Source organism: Canis lupus, chromosome 15, assembly GCF_048164855.1.
Source record: "Canis lupus baileyi chromosome 15, mCanLup2.hap1, whole genome shotgun sequence".
Lineage (NCBI taxonomy): Eukaryota > Metazoa > Chordata > Mammalia > Carnivora > Canidae > Canis > Canis lupus.
In genome coordinates, this window is record NC_132852.1 from 58,175,184 (window position 1) to 58,197,623 (window position 22,440).

A 22,440-nucleotide genomic window follows, 5' to 3' on the forward strand; every position below is an offset into this window, starting at 1 on the left:
AAGAGAAAATAGTCCAGTGTTGGCAAAGTGGAGTTCATTGATTAAAAGCATGATTATATTTTGGCTATTGAAAAAAGCGTGCTGCCACATTACGTCAAAAGCAACATAACTGACCACTTCCTTTTCTGGAAAAGCTTTTGTATTTGGTTTTCCATGGCACTCCACTCTCCTGGTTTTTCTTCCCACCTTTACTTGGCATTCTTTTTCCTTTTTCTCCAAATAGTTATCATATATTGTCCACTCAAGTCCTGGACCCTTTTCACTTCCCTCACTAAGTCACCTCACTTAATGTCACCTTTAAAGAGCATCCATATATGATGACTTCCAGATTTATATCCTTAACCTTGACTTCTTCCTGATATCCAGGCTTATATAGACCACCTACTTGGAATCTTGACTTGAAAGTCTAATAGACATCTCTAACTTAAGGCTGAAACACAATCTCTGATTTTCTTCCCCAAATGTGTTTTCTATCTCAGTAGCCCCACCTTGTCCATGCAGGATATATTCCAAGAACCCCATTGAATGCCTGAAACCATAGATAGTACCATGTATATCTGTATATATATATATACAGATATACATGGTAATACATGGTACTATATATGAAATGAGTATACAAAATGAGTATATATATATATATATACACACACACACTATATATATATATATATGATGTTTATTTCCTATATATACACGTCTGTGATAAATTTTAATTTATAAGTTGAGCAAGAGCTTAGTAGCAGTAACTAATGAAACGGAACAATTATAACAATATACTATAATAAGATTTCTGTGAAGCTGGTCTCTCTTTCAACGAATCTTATTGTACTAAATAGGCATTTCTTCTGGTGATGACGTGAGATGACAAAATGCTTACATGACATAGGTCCATCTGCTTCCAAGACTACCTGAAACCAAAGACCATGATGGTCTTTCCCATCTTGCAAATACATCCCAATACGCTGTAAGTTCTTCAAGCCACAACATCTGAAAGCCATCCTTGATCCCTTCTTTTCTCTCTCCATTGCCACTTGGTAGCCCTCACTCTAAAACTCAGTCTAGCAGCTTGTTCCGTCACTTCTCTTATCCATCTGCTCACCATACACCCACTGACAATGCGCCTTAAATCAGTTCTCCTGTGATATTTTTTTTCTTCTGCTCTAGCTTCTGTACTCCCTTACAATTTATTCCTCATATAGCAGGGATAGTGGCATTTTGTCTCCAGCAGAAAATAAAGTTACCATTGTAATTTGATCAGAAGTTGCCAGATACTACAAGCAGTGCTAGTGGAGAAATCCAGAGCATCTGACGCTTTCTGAATTACAAAACCACAGGTATAGTCTACATAATATTAGGTCAGGTACCCTAAGGCTCTTGCAATGTGGAGCTTCTTTTTTTTTTTTCCTCATAGTGATAAACTAGATAATACAAGACTGGCATTCACTTATAGCTTAAAATATAAAAATCCAATTTCCTACAACAAATGCGTTTTTACAGTTCTGTGGTTATCACAAAGTTACAAGATTAAGTTTTGAGGAATTAATCAAAAACTGTCTAGTTAGCAATTGAATACCTTAATCTCTTGCTTTTTCACTCTCCGTCAGTAAATATAAAGAGAAATAGAGAAAACAGACAAAAAGAGAAATACAGTTTTCACTTGCATTAAATAACCTGCTCCACCGGCCCTTGTCTCTAATACTGCTCATTGTTCTACTCCTACAATCATTGGGTTTTAGGTATTTTCTAATGAGAACTTTTGTGAACAAGATGGCTAACAAAATAATGAGAACATTACCTATCAAAGGATTTATGCCAACAATATTGTGTCCTCTTGTTCCAAGATTTCTCATCGAATACTATTTATGACTTCTCTCTTAATTTTTATTATGATTGACTCATGATTTTGAGGCTTCTCTTTGGGACACCATATTCCATAATGTAACAAAAACTTATTTTTGTAACATGGTCTGGGACCAGCCATAGACTGTATGTTTGTGTTCCTCTAAAATGCATATGTTGAAACTACCCCCCCGCCCCCATCCCCACCCTGTGTGATGGAGGTGGCATCTTTGGGAAGTGATTAGGTCATGAGGGTTGCTATTTCATGAATGGATGAATGCCCTTGTAAAAGAGGCCCCAGGGAGATCCCTCACCCCTTTCACCATGTGAGGACAGCCATCTGTGAATCAAGAAGAGGACTCTTACCAGACACAAATCTGACAGCTGCTCCAATTTAGACTTCCCCACCTCCAGAACTGTGAGAAATAAATTTGTTTTTAAGCCACCCAGTCTATGCTTTTATTATAGAAGTGTGAACAGAGTTAAGACAGGTCCTGTTGCTTCCTGATTCTAGCCCACTGGTCTTTCTGTTTTAATATACTACTTCAATCTCAGCCTGAAGAGTCAAGATGAGTGATGTGGTGGTCATGAAGATGTGGGAAACTTTTCATGATAGTGGAAGATGTTAACTTTATGAAGACGTACAAAGCATTTTGGGCCTGTTAAGTTTTGTCTTGACTTTTCTTTCTTTAAGTTGTCCTCTTCCATTGTTAGGACAGCCAATTTCCAGCTTGCCCTATAGGAAAACTTATTAAAGAAGTTCTTTGCAAGGAGGATTGATGGCTTTATGTATATGAAGATAACATTTATAGAAGATTGTACTAAAAACAACTGTATTTCCAAGACCCATCTGTTATAAATACATATATATGATATATATATCATATATATATATATCCTACTGTTGTTTCTCTACACATTCAGAGCCTAAAGAGTTGGAACTACTATAAATATTTTCTATTTATATCAAAACACACCCACTACTTTTTTTGTGAACTAGGTTTATATTGCCAAGTATACGGATGCTAAAAATCTCCTCTTTTGACTAAAAAGTTTCTGTTATTACAGCAGGTATTTTTTGAAAGAAGCTGCAATGTTGTATATACTTTCACAGGAATCATGAGGATTCTCGGCCTGAACTTGGGAATGACATAATGCCTGCCATCCAGAAACTGGGGTTAGGGATTGGAATACATAATGTGCACAAGAAGTGCTGGCCAAAGAAGAGGGAGTCACTTACTATTCATGAGTTATGGAGACGATCACAAAACTTGTAAAAGACATTTGAGTTTGACCTAAAGGGTGTGTTTACTAAATTTAAGTATGCTGATCTTGAAAATAATCCCTTTGGATTTTCTCTCTGAAAAAAAAAAAAAAAAAAAAAAAAAAAAGGAGGGGAACTAAAGCAGAGAAAGAAACCTCAGTTTTCAAACATTTCAAATTGCTACATCATACAGACTGAGTGTATAAATGTAAAAAGTGGAGAAATGAGGCAATTTTCCACTCACTTCAAGTCAGTAGAAATATCTGTCTCAATTGTCATGATCTTTCACAAGAAAATGGCCTCATCTTTTTGTACTTTCATGAAGACCTAGCCTGAAAATCACTTCATATACAAGTTATTTTCCTTATATTATTGCATAGATCATTGACAATTTTGTACTGTTGCATGCATCAGTGTATATATAACACTTGTGTGTATCATTAACTATCATTGTACACACTGCAGACAAGTTTGCATGCAGCTTTGCATATATTATTTGCATATATCATTGGGGTTATTGCATATCCAGTGACAGGTTTTGCTAATGCATAGATAATATGTACACTTCTTTTTCACTATTGTGCATTTTTTCCCAGTGATCTCTTTTATGGCAGAACCTCTGCCCCAGAAAATAATGAGGCTTCAATAAAGGAGTCCCTGAGGCAGATGGCATGGAGATATTACTTGCATCCCTAATTATTTTGTTAATAAACAGTAAACTATATTTAGTTACCAGTGAGAACATTTTCATTCTGTAAATGTGCCTCTGACCCTTTTCTTTCTTAAGTGAAGGAAACAATAATAAGTAACCAAACCTTATTTGGTATAACATGTTAGCTAGAGACTAGATTTCGATGATATAGATGAAAATCAGTTTTGAAAGTCACTTAATTTTAGCCACTTAGCTAAAAGCTGCTGCAGAAGTTCAAGGAGTTTTCTATCATGATGAGTTAAATTTGAATTCTTAAAACTTTCAGTTTGAATTGTGCATTCTCTCAGTCAAGCCTGCTGGATACTTCTAGAGCATACCAGGGCCAGCATTGCCCATCCCTTGATGAGAAAGTCCTTGTTCATTTCTAGCTCATCAAGATATTCAGTCCACTCACTCTCCTGACCACGTAGGCCATTTGCTTCTACCATACTGAGAAAGGGATTATGATTATGTTCACGGGATTGGGCATGCTGATGTAGGAGTAATAACTGCGGACAAATACAACTTGTTAAAACTGAAATCTAGGGGCATCAAGGTGGCTCAGCGGTTGAGCATCTGCCTTTGGTTGAGGTCATGATCCTGAGGTCCTGGGATCGATTCCCACATCTGGCTCCCTGCAGGAAGCCTGCTTCTCCCTCTTCCTCTCCCTGTGTCTCTCATGAATAAATAAATAAAATCTGAAAAAAAAAAAGAAACACACACAAAACTCTGAAATCTAAATGACAGTCCTTTCCCCATTTTTGTGTGTTTTGATCCCTGAAGTTATGATTCAACTCAAAAGACCTTCAAAGATAGTGGCTAACAGATTTAATTTATAAAGATTTAACTGATATGGGCAACTAAATGATTTTCAAGAAGGAACAAATACCTATTCTTGAGTGAGAATTCACTTACTCTATATTAAGCCAAAAGTAACATTTCACAGAAATGCAATGACTGCTTTAACAAAAATTTCAGTTCTTTACTGAAGATACAATGGGAATCAAGAATATTTGTAAAAAAAAAAGTATATATATTTTTTATTACAGTTCAATTCACTATTTGTCTTTCATGATCTGTCCCTTTCTTTCATGTCATACAAGTGGGCCCAAGGATTTTTCTCTCTTGTTTTAGGGCTCTTGCTTCCAGAATGTCATGTATTTGTCAATTCGCCCAATCATATATTCATTTATTATTTAATTAAATCTTGTGTTCACTCTTCTACTAGATATTTATTCAGAGCCTCATATGTCTAGGGAACCATGGCTAGCAGTGGTTATTAAAAATGGCAAATAAAAGTCAGTCCTCAAATTCAAAAGGACTTGTTCAGGATTTGTTTCGAGTTCTAGAACTTGATTATTTCTATAGCTACATCCTCCCCTCAGTCTTCTCCGTAAATAGAGATCAGATTTATTTGATAACCTAATGATAACTATTGTGTGTCTGAATTCTGAGGCCATTTGTAACCTGTAAACTTACCTCCTTCACCTTCAAACATATTTTGTGAGCTGTGACAATGTGTTTACTGTTCTTATTTCATTAGAAAGAAAAACATCTTGGGGATGATGGTATTTTTCTGGACAGTGCCAGTGCATATTCATTTGAGCAAAGAAGTTAGGAAACTGTTCCTAATTAACCATGTTGTTTCCAACATTCCATAGACTAATAGGAATGCATGCCAGAGATGAAGAATACAGAGTAGTATAGCAGTAAATTGGCAAACAAAATTGACCTTTTGCCCACATAGCTTTTAATTAAAAAACAAAACAAGACAAAAACAAAACAAAAAAACAAAACAAAACAAAAACAAAAACAAAAACAAAAACAAAAAAAAAACACATGTGGGTCAGTGCCTGCCCCAAACTTAGAAATTCCTTGGCCTAAATTGCGTTCAGGGGTAAGTGAACAGAGGGCTACTGGAGTATACCACGAAGCTCTTCAGTTTTTCTTAAAGGCAAGAATCAAACAGCAGTTTCTTAGTAGTTGCAGAGATGGAAAATGACTTCAGTGATTTTGATTTGATTATAACATTTTCATTTGCTTTTATGTTTTTTGCACACAAGACCTCATTTCTATGAACCTTCAATGCATGTTAGATATATCCTTTGCCAGTAATAAAGTCTTTATTAAGTAAGGGATATTTTTTGTACATTCTTCAAATAAATAAATAAATTGTATCCTGGCATATAAAAAATAGTCTGGTAAACTGCTTATGAAAAAATTCTTTTAAACACAAAGCACAAAAGCCTTAATGGCTGGCATCTAGAAGTGCTCTATAAATATTTGCTGAATGAATAAACCGGGGAAGTTATTCATGGTAAAAATGGAAACGAGCAGACTCTTTAATAAAAAAGGTTATATATAGTCAAATGTTACTTAGCGGCAGTATAAATAACATTCCCCCTGATGTTAATAAAATAGATCAACCAAAACTTGGATAACTTAGTTTTAAGGCAGTCGCTTGAAATAAAAATCACTTGATAGTATTGCTAACAAATTCAACATAATAATTTGCATTACATTACAACCTTCTTTGAGAATGAAATGAAAAGCTCTTTAGTCCAGCTTCCCATCCTAAGTAAAAATCCCCTCTGAAGAAATTATTATCTAGCTTTCACTTGAATAGCTCCAGTAATGGGGAGCTCACTACTTCTGTAATAATCCACTCTATTGTTGCTGTTACCTATGTAATGTTTTTTAGATTATTATACTGAATTCTAACTATATAATTTAATCTTCTTTTCCTGATGCCACCACCTAAAGTTGCACAGAGAAAATGTCAATTTTCTCTTTGTTATAGTATTTCTAAGACATTTAAAAAAATAAGAATATACATCTTAAGCACTGTTTGGTCAGGAAATTTTCCTTTCCTTTTCTTTTCTTTTCTTTTCTTTTCTTTATTTTCTTTTCTTCTCTTTCTTTTTTTAAAAAAAATTATTTATTCATTCATGAGAGACACAGAGAGAGAGGCAGAGACATAGGCAGGGGGAGAAGCAGGCTCCCTGCGGGGAGCCCAATGCAGGACTTGATCCCAGGACCCTAGGATCTCGACCTGAGCTGCAGGCAGATGGTCAAATGCTGAGCCACCCAGGTGCCCCTGGTCAGGAAATTTGAAGATTATAGTGCACGTCAATGTTCAAGATTTTCTAATCAAACTTAATTAGTATATTACATTAATTAGACTTGTGTACACGTGTTCACTTTTGCCCCCTGGCCCAGACTAACTTCCTAAGAAGATCTACTGTTCTGATGAGAACAGAAATTGCGCTGTGGCTTCTGTGCAGAACAGGAAGCTCATTAGACCTAATTTTGAGCTCACATTAGTTTCAGCTGCTATCCGGCCTTTATGCAATTTCATGCAGCAATATAGTTCTTGTGTCTGTCTGGCTTTCATTTTCCTTGTCTATTATAGCATATTCTTAGGGTAATAGCTAACCTTTTAAAAAACAAATTGGCTTAAGTCAAAGTTCTTAAAATGTAGTTGGCCTGCAAAATTCCTGAAAATGTATATTTTTTAATATATGAAACCAAACTTGCCTTGCAATAAGCCTATTTCTCACATCTCAGATAGTCATTTACATCTAAAGTGATGAATATGTAAGGAAGCCTCAATAGATTTGCTTTTAATTTTGCCGAAGTCCAAGAAATTTACTGATTTTAATAATGCTTTTATATCTGGAAATTATTAACAGTATAAAGAGATCTCTCTGCAAGTTTTCATTGTGTAGTATGCAGGACCCTTGAAGGAACAACTATATTTAACAAGGAGATTTTTGTTCCCCCAGTAAGGTATTAGTTTCAAATTTCTTGAAAACAGTTTGATATTCAGTGTTATTTCTTGATCAAATTCAAAAATGCAAAGAATTTGCACTCAAATGAGTGATCTACGGACAGAGAAATGCAACTGAGCATTGAGTCAAGAAGTAAATTTTTTCACTTAGTTCAAGCAAAATATTAACTTTGAAAATATGAGCTAAAGCTGTATAATCAATGTACATAAAGATGCACACTTGTGGAGTTTGTGGCATTATTGTTGCATAATTGAGAAACTTTCTGTCTCTATTCTTTTAAATAGTAGAAGATGGAAATTGCTACTCCTTGATTTTCTCTTGTAAAGCTTCAGCATCTTTGGTCCCTTCAAAGAAATATGATGAAATTCAGTGGTTACTCTGTTTGAACATTCTTGTTTTGGGTCTGTCTTAAAATGTTAATCCCATGAAGTTGAGCATTTTAAAATATGTTTTATAGCATATATTCCTTTTTTGTGTGTCTGTGGAATGTCAGTTAAGAGTCCTTGATCATTTTTTTTTTCATTGAATTGTCTGAATATCTCTTACTGATTTTCAGGACTTATTTATAAATTTAGATATGAGTGTGTGTTGGTTATACATTTGCAAATACCATCCATTGGTCAGTGATTATCCATTTCACTCTCTTATTAATACCTTTGGATAATCTGTAATTTCTAATTTTAATATAATCTAATTTATCCATTTTTTCTTACATAGCTAGTGCTTCTGATTCCTATTTAAGAAATCTGTCCCAACTCCAGGAATATGATGTTACTCTCTTACATCATCTTCTAGAAGCTTTAGTGTTTGATCTCTCACATTTGTACCTATTTTTAACTAGATTTTTGAGTATAGTATACAGAAAAGCCACATTTCATTTTTTCCCATGTGGTTATCCAATGAACCTCGAACATATTCTTGAAAACAAACAAACAAAAAAAAAAAAACAAACAAAAAAAAAAAAACAAAAAACCTCCTTTCTCAACTACTTCCCTGTGTTACCTGTGTCATAACTCATAACTCATGTGATGGTATGCACTGTATGCATGTGGTCTTGTTTCAGGAATCTGTATTTTGTTTATTTGGTCAGTTTGCCTATCCTTGCACTCACAACTCTTATGTCTTAATTTACAATAATTTTATAAGCTATAATGTTAACAGAATAAATATAGTTATCAGAAAAATGAAAATTAAACTTACATTGTTCCTAAACAGCCAGAATGTCTAAATTAAACTTACTGGAAAAACAAAGAAACAAAAAAACTAATGTCGTACTATATGTTGGCAAGTTGAATTTAAATAAAAGCAAAACAAGTATATATATCTCTCATTCGTGAAATAAAAACAACAAAAAAAGGCTAACAATATCAAATTTTGGTAAGGATGCTATACAACAGAAATTGATGACCTACTGCCATGTGTGTTTGGGGAGGTGTGGGTAAAAATCAGCTCAAATACTTTGGGAAACTGTTGCCAAAATTGACTAAATGTAAACATACAAACATTTTTGGACCACAATCCCACTCCTGGGCATATACCCGACAGAAATGCACAAATAGGTGTTCACATAGATGAACAAGAATTTTGATGGCTGAATTATAATATATCATAAATATAACATATCATAAACATAATAATATAATATATCATAAAGATAATGATATCATAATATTATATCATAATAACTCGACTCTGGAAATATCCATGTTTAACACTAGAAGGATACATGAATAGAAGTAGATTATACGGTGTGATATTAGACAAGAAAGAAAATGAGCAATCTACAACCTACTGTATACTGCTAAATGCAACCCCATCGATGAATCTCTGGAGCAATTCACTGGGGAAGAGAAAGGTGAGCACATTTGGAAAAGGACACCAGAGAGCCTGTGGGTTGCTAGCAATGATTTCTTTATAGATCTGTGTGGTGATTACACAGCTATGTTCATTTTGTGATAATTCCTAATTCCTAATACAATATTTGTGGTTTGTTCATTTTTCTATTTATATGTAAAGCCTTAATAAAAACGTATCAAAAATGTTTTGAACACAGTACTGAAAACATAGTATTAAAGTTAGATGCCATCATTTCGACGCTGTGTTTTCCAAAAAGTGAATTAAATTGGCATATTTATTTCTATGCATTATACACCTTAATCGTGAAATTGATAATGCATTTGTTCATAAGGGCCGTTTTGATGTATTACTGATAGTAAAGCAAATTGTGCTGGTACAAGCTCAGATTTGCAGTCAGTCAAGAACATTTTACATCATAATTCAGTTAGTTATCCCATTAGGTCTCTCTTCCAGATTTATGTAATTGACAAATTTCATAAGCATGTCTTCCATGCCTTAGATAATAAAAATATTAAAAATGACAGTATACAGGATGAAAGCCTGTGGCACATCATTAAGGAGCTCTCGTCAAGTTGACATAGTCATTAATCAACATATTTGGGGCATAATTATTAGCCAATTTTGAATGCTCCCAAAACTGTTATCTTCTAGACCACATTTTACCCTTTTATATTTATAAAATATATATATATTTTATATATATTTATATAAATATTTTATATTTATCAGAGATATTGCCAAATACCTTGCTAAAATCAAATTAGACACATATCTATGGAATTAGCTGTGTTCTCTTAAACAAGGACATGATCAAAAAGGAAATCCTTGGGAATCCGTGAGTGGCTCAGTGGTTTAGCACCTGTCTTTGGCCCAGGATCCTGGAGTCCCGGGATTGAGTCCCACATCAGGCTCCCTGCATGGGGCCTGCCTCTCCTTCTGCCTGTGTCTCTGCCTCTCTCATTCTCTCTCTCTTTCTCTCTCTTTCTGTGTCTTTCATGAATAAATAAGTAAAATCTTTTTTTTTATTTTTATTTTTTTTTTTAAATCTTTTTTTTTAAAAAAAGGAAATCTTTATAACCCACCAATACCTCCAGTATCACCAACCCTCCATTTTTCTTTTTTTCTAAATGCTCATAACCCACATGCTAGATTTTGAAGGAGAGCTTTCTTATCTATTTTTCCCTATATTTACTAAGTCCCTTGTTTGCAGTGTGTGTGTGTGTGTGTGTGTGTGTGTGTGTGTGCATGTGTTGGGGGGGGGCTATCTTTACTTTTCTGGCACCTCCTTTGATAAATATTCAAAGACGCTAGGTTACATTTATGAAAAATGCCAGTCGTTTGGGATACAAGCTGAATGTTTCACAGAAGTTAAAGCAGCTCTGCCTCTCTGCTTCTGTCCTAACTTGTTACAGGAGGTAATTCCTCTACTCAGTTATTAGTTCTGCTACTCCCAGGATGAAGTGAAGTCTCTTGTCTTTGTTTCAGAAGCTAGAAATGGTAGACAAAGCTTTCTGTCTTCTTGTCTTCTAATAATGTCTGACAAAATCACTTCTTTTTTTCTGTTTTGTTTCAAAATGTATTTTAATACTATTTTGTTTAACATTATATAGGCATTAATTTTCCCATATCTTACGAATGACAATAATATTGCCATTTTCACTTCTCTAACTCACAGCAGACGTTAATTAGTGGTCATGCCGCTCTTTCCTGGCTTCCAATCAACAAGTATCTCCACTTAGTTGAAACCTATTTGAGCTCTTATAAATTGGTCATATGCCACATCTTCTAGCTATTTCTGTCCCATTGTAAGTAAAATCTGAGCTTACTATAGGCATTTTTTTGCACTTCTTCAGATGCAGTTTTTTATTTATCAATCGAGATAATTCTCAATTGTCTGCTTAAACTTTGTTTTAAATATTGCATTTCATTAGTCTTATTATCTTAGACCAGCTTTCATTTGCACGCCATCATACACTTTCCATGATACTCTTATATTACCTATGTTTTTTAGCGTTCAGAGGGTCTTTTAAATCCATGGAATCATGTTTTTTTCTCTTTTGAAAGAATTTCAATGATTACTTCTTCAAATGTTTATATTCCATGTATTTGTTTTATTCTAGAACTTTTTAGACTTATCATTGAAACTCTACCTTTATGCTCCGTGTTACAAATTTTAATGATTTACTGATGTATCGTTGATGCACACTAATATGCACATTCCTTTAAATTATACAGTTTGATGATTTTATATGTTACACCTATGAAACCATCACAGAATCAAGATAATAAATTTATCCATTACCCCAAGAAGTTCACTTTTGTCACTTTGTAACCCTTTTCTTTCCCCCTCCTTGTCTCCCTTCCTCCTGCAATTGATGATCTGCTTTTGCTCCTATATATCACTTTACATTTCCTAGAATTTTTATAGAAATTGAATTGTAGCAGGTGCACTTTTTTTTTTTTTATCCAGGGCCCCTTCAGATTATTTTTTAGATTGACCATGTAGTGTGTATCAATGTCCATTCCTTTTTATTACTGAACCGTATTTTGCCATGTGGATATACACCATTTGGTTTTCTGTTCATCCATCTATTGATGGACATGTAGGTTGTTTCCAGCTTTGGGCTATTACAAGGAAAGCTGCCAAGAACATCATGCACAGGGATGCCTGGGTGACTCAGTGGTTGAGAGTCTGTCATCGGCTCAGAGTGTGACCCTGGGGTCCCAGAATCGAGTCCCCCATCAAGCTCCCCATGGGAGCCTGCGTCTCCCTCTGCCTGTGTCTCTACCTCCCTCTGTGTCTCTCATTAATAAATAAATAAAATCTTTTAAAAAAGAACATGATGCACAGAACTTTGTTATGTTCACATGCTTTATCTTCTCTCAGAAAATACCTAAGAGGGGGATGGTAGGATCATATGGTAAGTTGTAGGAAAGAAGTACCTTCCGCCATTCAGATGATTCTTTGCTCAGCTCTGGGTGGTCTCTGCCTATATGTATGCTCATCATTGCTCAACTGAAGACTTGTCTCAAGATAGGAAGCCAGGAAGTATGACTCACTTCATGTTGTCCCATATCTCAGAGATCCCAGCCCTTGGTTGCCTCACATCTTACGTCTTCCAAATTGCCATTTGCTGTATTTTGACTACTTTTTCATTGTTTCAGGTGGGAAAGTACATTCAATCCCTATGACTCCATCTTGGTCAAAAGCAGAAGTTCTTGAATTCTAACTTGCTTTGTATTTTCCTATATTAACTTCTGTATAAATCCTTCAATATTACCTTTCAGCTGACCAATTCTTTCTGAGGTAATATGTAATTTTTGGATTTTCCTCTGATGAAGTTTTCTTTTTCCTATCAATGACTACATTTTTTTTTATTTCTGAGATCACTTTTTGGCTCTTTTTAGTATCTGTCTGTAAATGCTTTATTTCCTCTGGTTGCACCTGATCATTACTGTTGTTTTTAATGAATACATTATATTTCTGAGAACCTAAAACATATTTATTTCCACTGGTCCTTGATGGCTCTTCATCTGGAATTAATTTCCAATGAACTTTTGACATTTTCTTAGCTGACTTTGTGGCATTTGTTTTCTTTCCTGTGATTTCAAATTTCTGGCTCTGTGTCTCTCACCTCCTTTTCTGCCTTATAGTTTTGTGACTTTCTCTATTCAGCATACCACATCCGCAGTCCAGAGCCACATCTTACATGGATTACCTTGTGCCTTTGTCTGGTGGTCTAACTAGAGAATCATGGTCCACTCACCAAGTCTTGGTGCCGAGCTCATATGTACCTGTTTTCTAACTTCCTTTTTTTAAAAAAAAAAAATTTGTTTGTTTGTTTGTTTGTTTGAGAGAGAGAGAGAGAGAGAGAGAGAGAGAGGGAGCACCACCCAAATGTCCCTCATTTTCTGACATCTTTGGGCACAGTCTCATCTGGGCCATATTTCCAAGTCAGTAAGCAGCTGTTTTAGTCTTGTTTTACAAGCAAATTAGTCCTGGGCCAGTCTTATTTTCAGCCCTGACCCAGGCTTCCTTTCCCTGACACACATGGGGAGACTTCTTTTTACCAATATTCCCCAGGAGCTGGTGCCCTGCTGCCTCTGTGTTTTCCCAGACCCTGAATCCAGTCAGCCTCTGCTTTGGTCCATTGCTTTGCATTTTGGTTGCATTTCTTGTGCATGGAGATGCTTATCTTATTTTTTATCCTGGCTATGTCTTTTCAATTTTCTTTTTATCTATCTTATCTAAAAATACTATATATTTAGAGCAGAAGGAGGCCTCCAAGCCTGAACTCATAATATTATCTTGCCTGCAAGTCTCCTTTTCAATTTATTCTTTTCATCTGATACATATTTTTCAACCAGTTATTAAAGTTAGTTCTATACTTAATTGAAAAAAATTTCTCCCTTTTTCTTTTAAATTAGAATCTAGGTTTATAATCTCTGGTAGTATTACAACCACCCACTTGGGCATGATGTTTATGCAGGAGCCATTTATCACTAGAAAAGAAATTTCAAGCCCTCTCTTGAACCACCTACTAAGTTTTTCTTTTCTCTCAGAGGTACTGATTTATAAATTACAAATCAGAAATGGCCACATAATTATAAGCTTTCACTAAGTTTAGAAGTCTAGTTTTATCCATTTCTCCAGCTTCTCTATTATAATTTATCACTCAACCCCAGTAGACTGAGGCACTAGAATATAAACAGTATGTATCTTTATAATTCACACACACACACACACACACACACACACACACGGAGTGTATGCATGTGAGAGAGGGAAAAAAAGAGAAAGAGAGAGAGAGATGAAGGGAAGTAGAAGAGAAGAGGGAGAGAAAAAGAGGGAGGGAATAGCATCTTCCTGTTTAGGAAATGATAAGAGGTCTATATAAGTACACATCTTTCAATTCATGCTAATAATTTGCTAGTTATCTACAGATACTTTTGTTCTATTATTTCCAAAAAAGAGTTAGTGTTGTCTTCTTAGAAACCAAGAGTTTATGACTATTCAATATCTCCACTTCCTCTATCTTCTCTTCAACTTTGCAGTTTTTTCCATCGAGCTCTCACAACATCCATTCAGAACACATTTGCCCTCTTAGCCTCTCCCAATATGTTGAGGAGCACTTCTGTCCCCTTATATACCATTTTTCTGAGGTTTTTGTGATGAAAAAGTTATAATCCTTAATCCTTGGATCAATAGAGGCTGCACATTTCACAAGCCAAATGAACAAAGTAATCAACTTCCCCAAATTACACTTCTTTATAGATCAAAGAGAAATAGGAAACTTTTCATTGATCTTTCCACCATGTTCATCATGAAAGCCTGACATTTGCCCTCCCCTTGAGGTTAATCACTATTTTCTCCACATCTCACCGCAAAGAATAACTTTTAACTTCTGTTTTCCCTTCTTTTGGAATTTTGCTTCCTTTAAAGTTGACAATAAATTCTACCTTTTAAAGTAGGGAGATTAATGGGAATAAGTATTTGTATGCTAATCATCTCTTTATTGAAAAGTTATAATGCAGCAAAAAATGAGTAACTTAAAAAATTTATACTGGAATTCTTTTTGAGGACTAGTGAGGAGAAATATTCTAATTTCACCACTAAACAATTCAATACTCACATTTTACCCTCTGTGGTCATTGTAATAATTGCACGTTTACTTCAATGACCAAATCACCTTGTTGTTTTGGGTAACGCATAGATAGAACTTTCGACACAGTTCACTATAGAATTTCTTCTAGGTTTGGAACAATGTATTTAATAGAGAAGAAAGTATTTTTATAATCTGTTAATGAGTAGTTCATCTACAGCCCCTCTAACATTTTATACAATTCTAGGTAAGATAGGCATGTGGATGGTAGATGACTATAGGGATATTAAATACTACAATAGGGGGGAAAAAGCATATAGATTACAGACACAGATACAACTCCCATTGTTAGTGAGCAGATTATCAGAAAAGTGATTGCAAGGAGGTATTGGAGATTGGATTTCCCAGGATACAAATTCTAAGATAGAGAAGATGTAGGAATTTTTTAGTACTTTAGGGATGGAGACCCTAAAGTAAAGGAATGGGATGAAGTGGAAAGAGACAGAGGGAGTAGTTGCCATTCAAAATAGATTCCGTGGAGGCTTCACCAATTCTAGAGACCGTGATGACCTGCCAGTATTCCCCAGATGAGGTGGGAGGACTGCCCTTTCAAACTCCTGGTTGACGAGTCATTGCATGTGCACAACCCCAGGAAGAGGCATGGCCTTGGATATGGTGCCTATTTTTCACTCAGTAAGTTCCTCAAGAGGAATTAGAGCTAACAACTATCTTTTGGCAACATTGAAATAACTGAGGGAATCATTCCTCCTGTCATACAGGAGGACCCGAATGGCACATCACGGCATCCACTGCAGGAAGTAATGCTTGCAGTGGACATACTGATACTTGAAGAAGTTACACTTTCTCACTTTTATTGGAACATGTTACACCCTTGTTTATACATGGTCTGTGGCTGCTTCATCCTATAACGTCAGATGTTAGTAGTTCTACCAGAGGTGTATGGCCTGCAAAGCCTAAAATGTTTAGTATCAAACCCTTTATAGAAAAAGCTTGCTGGGGACACCAGGGTGGCTCAGTTGGTTAAGCATCAGCCTTCAGCTCAGGTCATGATCTCAGGGTCCTGAATTTGAACTCCACATCTGCCTCCCTGCTCATTGGAGAGCCTGCTTCTTCCCCTTCCTCAGCCTGCAGCTCCCCCATCCTGTTTGCTCTGTCTCTTTCTCTCTCTCCCCTTCTCCCCCTCCCTCTCTCTCCATCTCCCCCATGTCTGTCAAATAAATAAATAAATAAATAAATAAAATCTTTTTTAAAAAAGGAAAACCTTGCTGATCCTTGATTATAGGGTTACTACCTTCAAATAATATTGTATCATTCCCTAGTAACATAAGGAACTCGATACAGAATGTTTTTTTTCCTTGCCCCCTGTCCTTTGTGCTATTGTAGTTGTAGGTTTGACTTCGACATCTGTTATAAAACCCTTTAACCCATTGTTACTATTTTTGTTTTAAAAACTCAATTATCTTTTAAAGAAATTTGGAAACATGAAAAAATATCTTATATTTACTGACATGTTTGCCGTTACCAGCATTCATTTCTTCACGTAGAAATGAGTTTCAATATGGTCAATTTTCCTGGACGCTGAAAAATTTTCATTTCTTAAAGTATATACCTTTTAGAGATAAATTCTCTCAGCTTTTGCCCTAAATATCATGTTACTTTCATGTGTAAGGGATATATTTGCTGGATATGGAATTTTAGATTGACACATTTGTTTTTTCCTTTCCTTTCATCCTATCAGATGTCATTCTTTTTTTTTATTTTTAATTGGAGTTCAATTTGCCAACATATAGCATAACACCCAGTGCTCATCCCATCAAGTGCCCCCCTCAGTGCCCGACACCCAGTCATCCCCACCCTCCGCCCACCTCCCTTTCCACCACCCCTTGTTCGTTTCCCAGAGTTAGGAGTCTCTCATATTCTGTCTCCCTCTCTGATACTTCCCACTCATTTTTTCTCCTTTCCCCTTTATTCCCTTTCACTATTTTTTATATTTCCCAAATGAATGAGACCATATGTTTGTCCTTCCCTGATTGACTTATTTCAGATGTCATTCTGTTGTCTTTTGCCTTGTATCCTTTTTGCTAAGCTGTTATTGGCCTCTGGGTACTTTTGAGATTTTTCTCTTTAGCATTATTTTTTACCAATTGATTGTAATGACACTTGGTGTGTTTTTCTTTGTATTTATCCTGATTACATGTCACTGAATCCTTAAGATATCAGGTTTACTATTTTCAACTACTGTTTCTTCAAATGTACTTTTTAGAGGTGCCTGGGTTGTTCAGTGGGTTAAATGTCTGGCCCTTGATCTCAGATCAGGTCTTGATCTCAGGGTTGGGAGTTCAAGTCCTGTATTAGGATCCACGCTGGGCATGAAGCCCACTTAAAAAAAAAATAGGGGCAACTGGGTGGCTCAGTAAGTGGAGAACCTGACTCTTGGTTTCAGCTCAGGTCACAATCTCCTGGTCCTGGGACCCATCTCAACATTGGGCTCCTAGCTCAGTGGAGAATCTGCCTAGGATTTTCTCTCTCTCCCTCTGCCCATCCCCCTCTGTCCCACCCCCACTGTGAGCTCTCTTTCTCTAAAGTAAATAAATAAAATATTTTTTAAAACGTATTTTTGTCTCCTCCCAATGTCTACCTTCTCTGCTTTTAATTCTCTGCTTGCATGATTGTTGGGACACTTAATAGTATCCTGCAGTCTACTGAAGCACTGTTCATTTTTTTAAAAGACTTTATTTATGAGAGAATGAGAGAGAGGCAGAGACACAGATAGAGAAACAGGCTCCTTGCAGGGAGCCTGATGCGGGACTCGATCCCAGGATTCCAGGATCATGCCCTGGGCTGAAGGCAGGTGCTAAACTGCTGAGCCACCCAGGAATCCCCCGCACTGTTCATTTTTAAACATTTTATCCCCTCTGAGCTTCCATTTGAATGGTTTATACGGCCTTGTATTCAAGTACACTGAGAATGTCTTCTCAGTTTCTAATCTGCAGCTAAATCCATCCAGTGCAAGTTTTATTTCAGATATAAAAATAATTCAGAGGGACACCTGGGCAGCTCAGTTGTTTAAGTGTCCAACTCTTGATTTCGCCTCAGATCATGATCTCAGGGTTGTGGGATTGGGCCCTGAATCAGGCTCCATGGCTAGTGTGGAGCCTGCTTAAGATTCTCCTCTCCCTCTCCCTCTCACCCCCAACCCCAACCATATATAGAACAAAACTTCCATTTTGTTCTCTTTGGTTGTATCTTTTCTTCCTTAATATATCATTCCTTCAACATTTATATATTTTATTTCAAAGAATATAATTAATTTATAAGCTCAGTTTTAAAGTCCTGCTTAGCTAATTTCATCAACTCTGTTATTTACAATCTATTTCTATTGATTGACTTTTCTCTTGTTTAAGTTATTTTTTCTTGCTCTCTCAAATGTCTAATTTTTTTTTTTAAATTATACTAGACATTATGGATGCTTTGTTGTTGATCTTCTGAACTTTCATGGCATCCTTTAATGAAGTGTTGAGTTTTGTCTGAGCAAGGAGTTAATCTATTTGTAGGTCAGATTGATCTTTTTTTCAGACTTGTTACCAATCTTTATTCAGATGTGCCCAGAGTAGCCCTTGTTTTAGGACTAAATTATTCTAATTTTTCTGAGATGTCTGCTGAATGCCTAACCTTGTTCAACAACTCCTCTCAATCTTCTCTAGTGTGAAGTTAAACTACTTCCAGCCTTGTGCTTCCTTTGGTTGTTTTTCATTTCATAAAGGCCTTTACCTTGTCTTGCGGAGCCTTGGTCTGCAAATACACAGGTTACTATTCATACAGAGTTTGAACTTCCAAGGCTCATTGGTTATCCCATGCAGATTTCCAGAGGTCTTTCTCTTTATAGCTGCCCCCTCCCTGGTACTTTGTCCTGCAAACTCCAGCTTCCTCCAGAGCTTTGATTTTGATATGTCTCCATCTCCATGACACTGTTGTACTGTTTGGGATGCTCTTCTACATGCCACATAATCCAGAAAGTGAAACAGGCAAAAAGTCAGTCATCTGTCAGTGGTCACCTCATTTGTTTATCTTCTCTTGTGGTTCAGGAATCCTGTATTGTCTGTTGTCTAATCCCTATAAAGAGTAACTTTATATATTTTGTAATTTTGTGATTTTTTTTATGGCAGGAGAGATATTCTATCATAGTTGAAAGCAGAAATAAACCATGTAAACGTCACTTAATGAATGATATATCTGTGATGATTTATAAAATGACTTCTTTTATCATAGTCCTCATAAAATCAATTATTTTATTGTCACTTTTAAGTTTTTAATTTGCAAAGTGCTGCATATATATTGATGTTTTGATAATTTATTTAATACTTTTCTACCATTCACTCCCATTAGTAGCAAAACTCATTCAAAAAATTATCTTGCCCCTTAGCACTAAACATCATGCCACATTTTCTGTAATATGTTTACTTATAATCATAGTTATTTCATATAGTGCTATAAACTAAGAGTATTTTGTTCTATATGAATGTTACTTGTCTCAAAATATTTTTGCATTTTTGTTATTTAACAATTTTTATATTACCAAAGGAAGTTTTACTTCATTTAGTAACTGAAATTATTTTCCTAGAAATGTGGTTATCAAGAGGCATGGGTTGTATATCTCTTAAGTGTTAGCAAACACATTACCTGAGTACTATATACCTTAGTTCTCATGAGTATGGGGCTTACTGTAAGATTAGGCCTCATCTCAAGAATTGCTAGGATTCTGAGCTCTGAACTTTTTAAAGCAAAAGAGAGTTTAGAGTTGTATGTAATTGCTTTTTGTTTCACTTATAATCTACTCAGACATAAAACCTCACATGAGGAATTAGTAGATTGTTACATCTTTTTCCTAGTGATTTTTAGTTGAAGAATTCATGCTAAATTTATCAACCCTCAGCCAATTAGACTTTGACATGTACTAATAAGATCTAATTGAGGAATTATGAAGACATTTGCTCAGGAGAAAATGAGCACATAATTACACCATAAAGAGGTTAGAGTATCAATGTTACCCAGCTGGAAGAATATTAGTTGAAGTCCCAATGGCATCTATAAAGGACACCCCATAATATATCTGTAGAATGTTGCACTGCTAAGGCCAATTAAAAGATGTAGAATAATGCATTGTCAATTATAGAACTTCAACTCTAAATATCCATTTTCCTCTCTTGCCGTGACCTTTTTCAGGTGCTGGGGGATGGTCTCCATCCGACAGTGACCATTATCAATGGCTTCAGGTTGACTTTGGCAATCGGAAGCAGATCAGCGCCATTGCAACCCAAGGAAGATACAGCAGCTCAGACTGGGTGACCCAGTACCGCATGCTATACAGTGACACTGGGAGAAATTGGAAACCCTATCATCAGGATGGGAACATCTGGGTGAGTCATTGTCAGAAAAATATATGACTGTCTTGGTCACACCTCCAAAGATTTGGTTTAGTTGGTCTATGGGGCAGCCTAGGCATAGGGATTTTAAAGTTTCCCAGGTCATCCTAATCTACAGCCAACACAGGGAACCATACTTTAGATTGGTTTTTGGCCTATAGGTAAGTGGGCATGGAAGAAGTTTATTATGAGATATAAAAAGATATTAGAAAATTAGAAAAGACCTCCCTCAAAATTTAGCAGAGACAAAGAGACTGACCAAACAGACCAACCAACTTTGAGTAGACAGGGCTCAGGTCACAAATTCTTCCAGTGAAACATTCATTATTTTCCAACTCTATGTGGATTCTTTATTTTTTTGAAAGATTGTATTTATTTATTCATGAGAGACACACAGAGAGAGGCAGAGACACAGGCAGAGGGAGAAGCAGGCCCCATGTAGGGAGCCCGATGAGGGACTCAATCCCAGGACTCCAGGATCACGCCCTGAGCCAAAGGCAGACACTTAACCTCTGAGCCACCCAAGGGTCCCTCTCTGTGGATTCTGACTTAAAATCAGATTAGCATATTGGTGATATGATTTGAGGGCTATAAACCAGACAACAAACCATCTTTCACATTTTCTGTTTCTGTAAAGTTTTAATTCTATGATTGAGAGTGTCAAATCCTCTCCTATCATAATGCACTAAATTGTAATACAGATAGCTGGTAAAACACAGAAGTGGGCAGCCCGGGTGGCTCAGTGGTTTAGCGCTGCCTTTGGCCCAGGGCGTGATCCTGGAAACCCGAGATGTGGGGTCGAGTCCCACATCAGGCTCCCTGCATGGAGCCTGCTCCTCCATGTCTTTCTGTTCCTCATGAGTAAATAAATAAAATCTTAAACACACACACACACACACACACACACACACACACATACACAAAACATACACACACACACACACACACACACACACGAAACAACAACACAGAGGTATTTTGGCCTTTATTTTGCTTTTCAGATACTTAGCAATTAGGGATAGCTCATTCTGAAAAAATATAGAGACATAAGTTCAAAGAACTAAGAAAGTTCAAATTTTCTGGGGTGACTTGGACTCTTTGGGTTAACATAAAATACCAGGGGTTCAGTGGGAGAGACAGGCCACCCAATGGAAGTAATCACACACAGTGAAGGTAGGCTTCATCTCCATTCAGGGCTCTCAGGCTTTTCTCATGGTGTGAAGAATGTATTTTCTACTGTTCTCTGCCATTCTGGTGTTCCTTTTGTTTCTTCCTTTCATATCCTATATTTTTCATTAAAAATAAGTATGTGATGAGTGATTATTTCTAGAAGAAACTATAGTGAGCCAATTATGAAATTTCAGAAATCAAAACAAGTTTGAAGCACAAACTACATACTGTGAAATGTTTTTTTAAATGCCAGTGAGCCTACAACATAATGATTACATTCCTTTAATAACCTATGACAGAAATGGTTTAATCCTTGTTAATGTGAAAAGATAGTCCCTTGGCTTGATGTATTCTAAAAGAAATAAAACTCGTTGTTTTCTAAAAATTCTTGAGTACTGGGATCCCTGGGTGGCGCAGGGGTTTGGCGCCTGCCTTTGGCCCAGGGCGCGATCCTGGAGACCCGGGATCGAGTCCCACGTCGGGCTCCCGGTGCATGGAGCCTGCTTCTCCCTCTGCCTGTGTCTCTGCCTCATTCTCTCTCTCTCTCTCTGTGACTATCACAAATAAATAAAAATTAAAAAATAAAAATTCTTGAGTACTTTATAGCTCATTATGTCTTAACGTGCACTAAGTGATTGAAGTTTAGCATTTACAAATCTTGACCAAAAAGTACACTTCAGACATAAGATTATGAAAAAATGTAACTAAATATTAAATTTTCTTTTAATCTAAATACTACTTAATGTTATATATATTACGTTTAAATAAAAAAGATTTC

The 22,440-nt window shown here is 36.1% G+C and overlaps 1 protein-coding gene and 1 long non-coding RNA gene across 4 annotated transcripts in view; one reads left to right on the top strand and one right to left on the bottom strand.

The window, feature by feature from the left end:
* CNTNAP2 (contactin associated protein 2) overlaps positions 1 to 22,440 on the top strand; it is a 1,976,111-nt gene that overhangs the window by 613,990 nt on the left and 1,339,681 nt on the right. For all 3 annotated transcript variants that reach the window (XM_072777573.1, XM_072777574.1, XM_072777575.1), the window contains one exon: positions 20,293 to 20,486. In XM_072777573.1, the coding sequence (XP_072633674.1) occupies positions 20,293 to 20,486 (194 nt within the window). The remainder of the gene's footprint in view (positions 1 to 20,292; positions 20,487 to 22,440) is intronic.
* LOC140604472 (uncharacterized) overlaps positions 21,465 to 22,440 on the bottom strand; it is a 30,292-nt gene continuing 29,316 nt past the window's right edge. Inside the window, exon 3 of the long non-coding RNA XR_012007336.1 lies at positions 21,465 to 21,775. This is a non-coding gene — a long non-coding RNA (uncharacterized lncRNA). The remainder of the gene's footprint in view (positions 21,776 to 22,440) is intronic.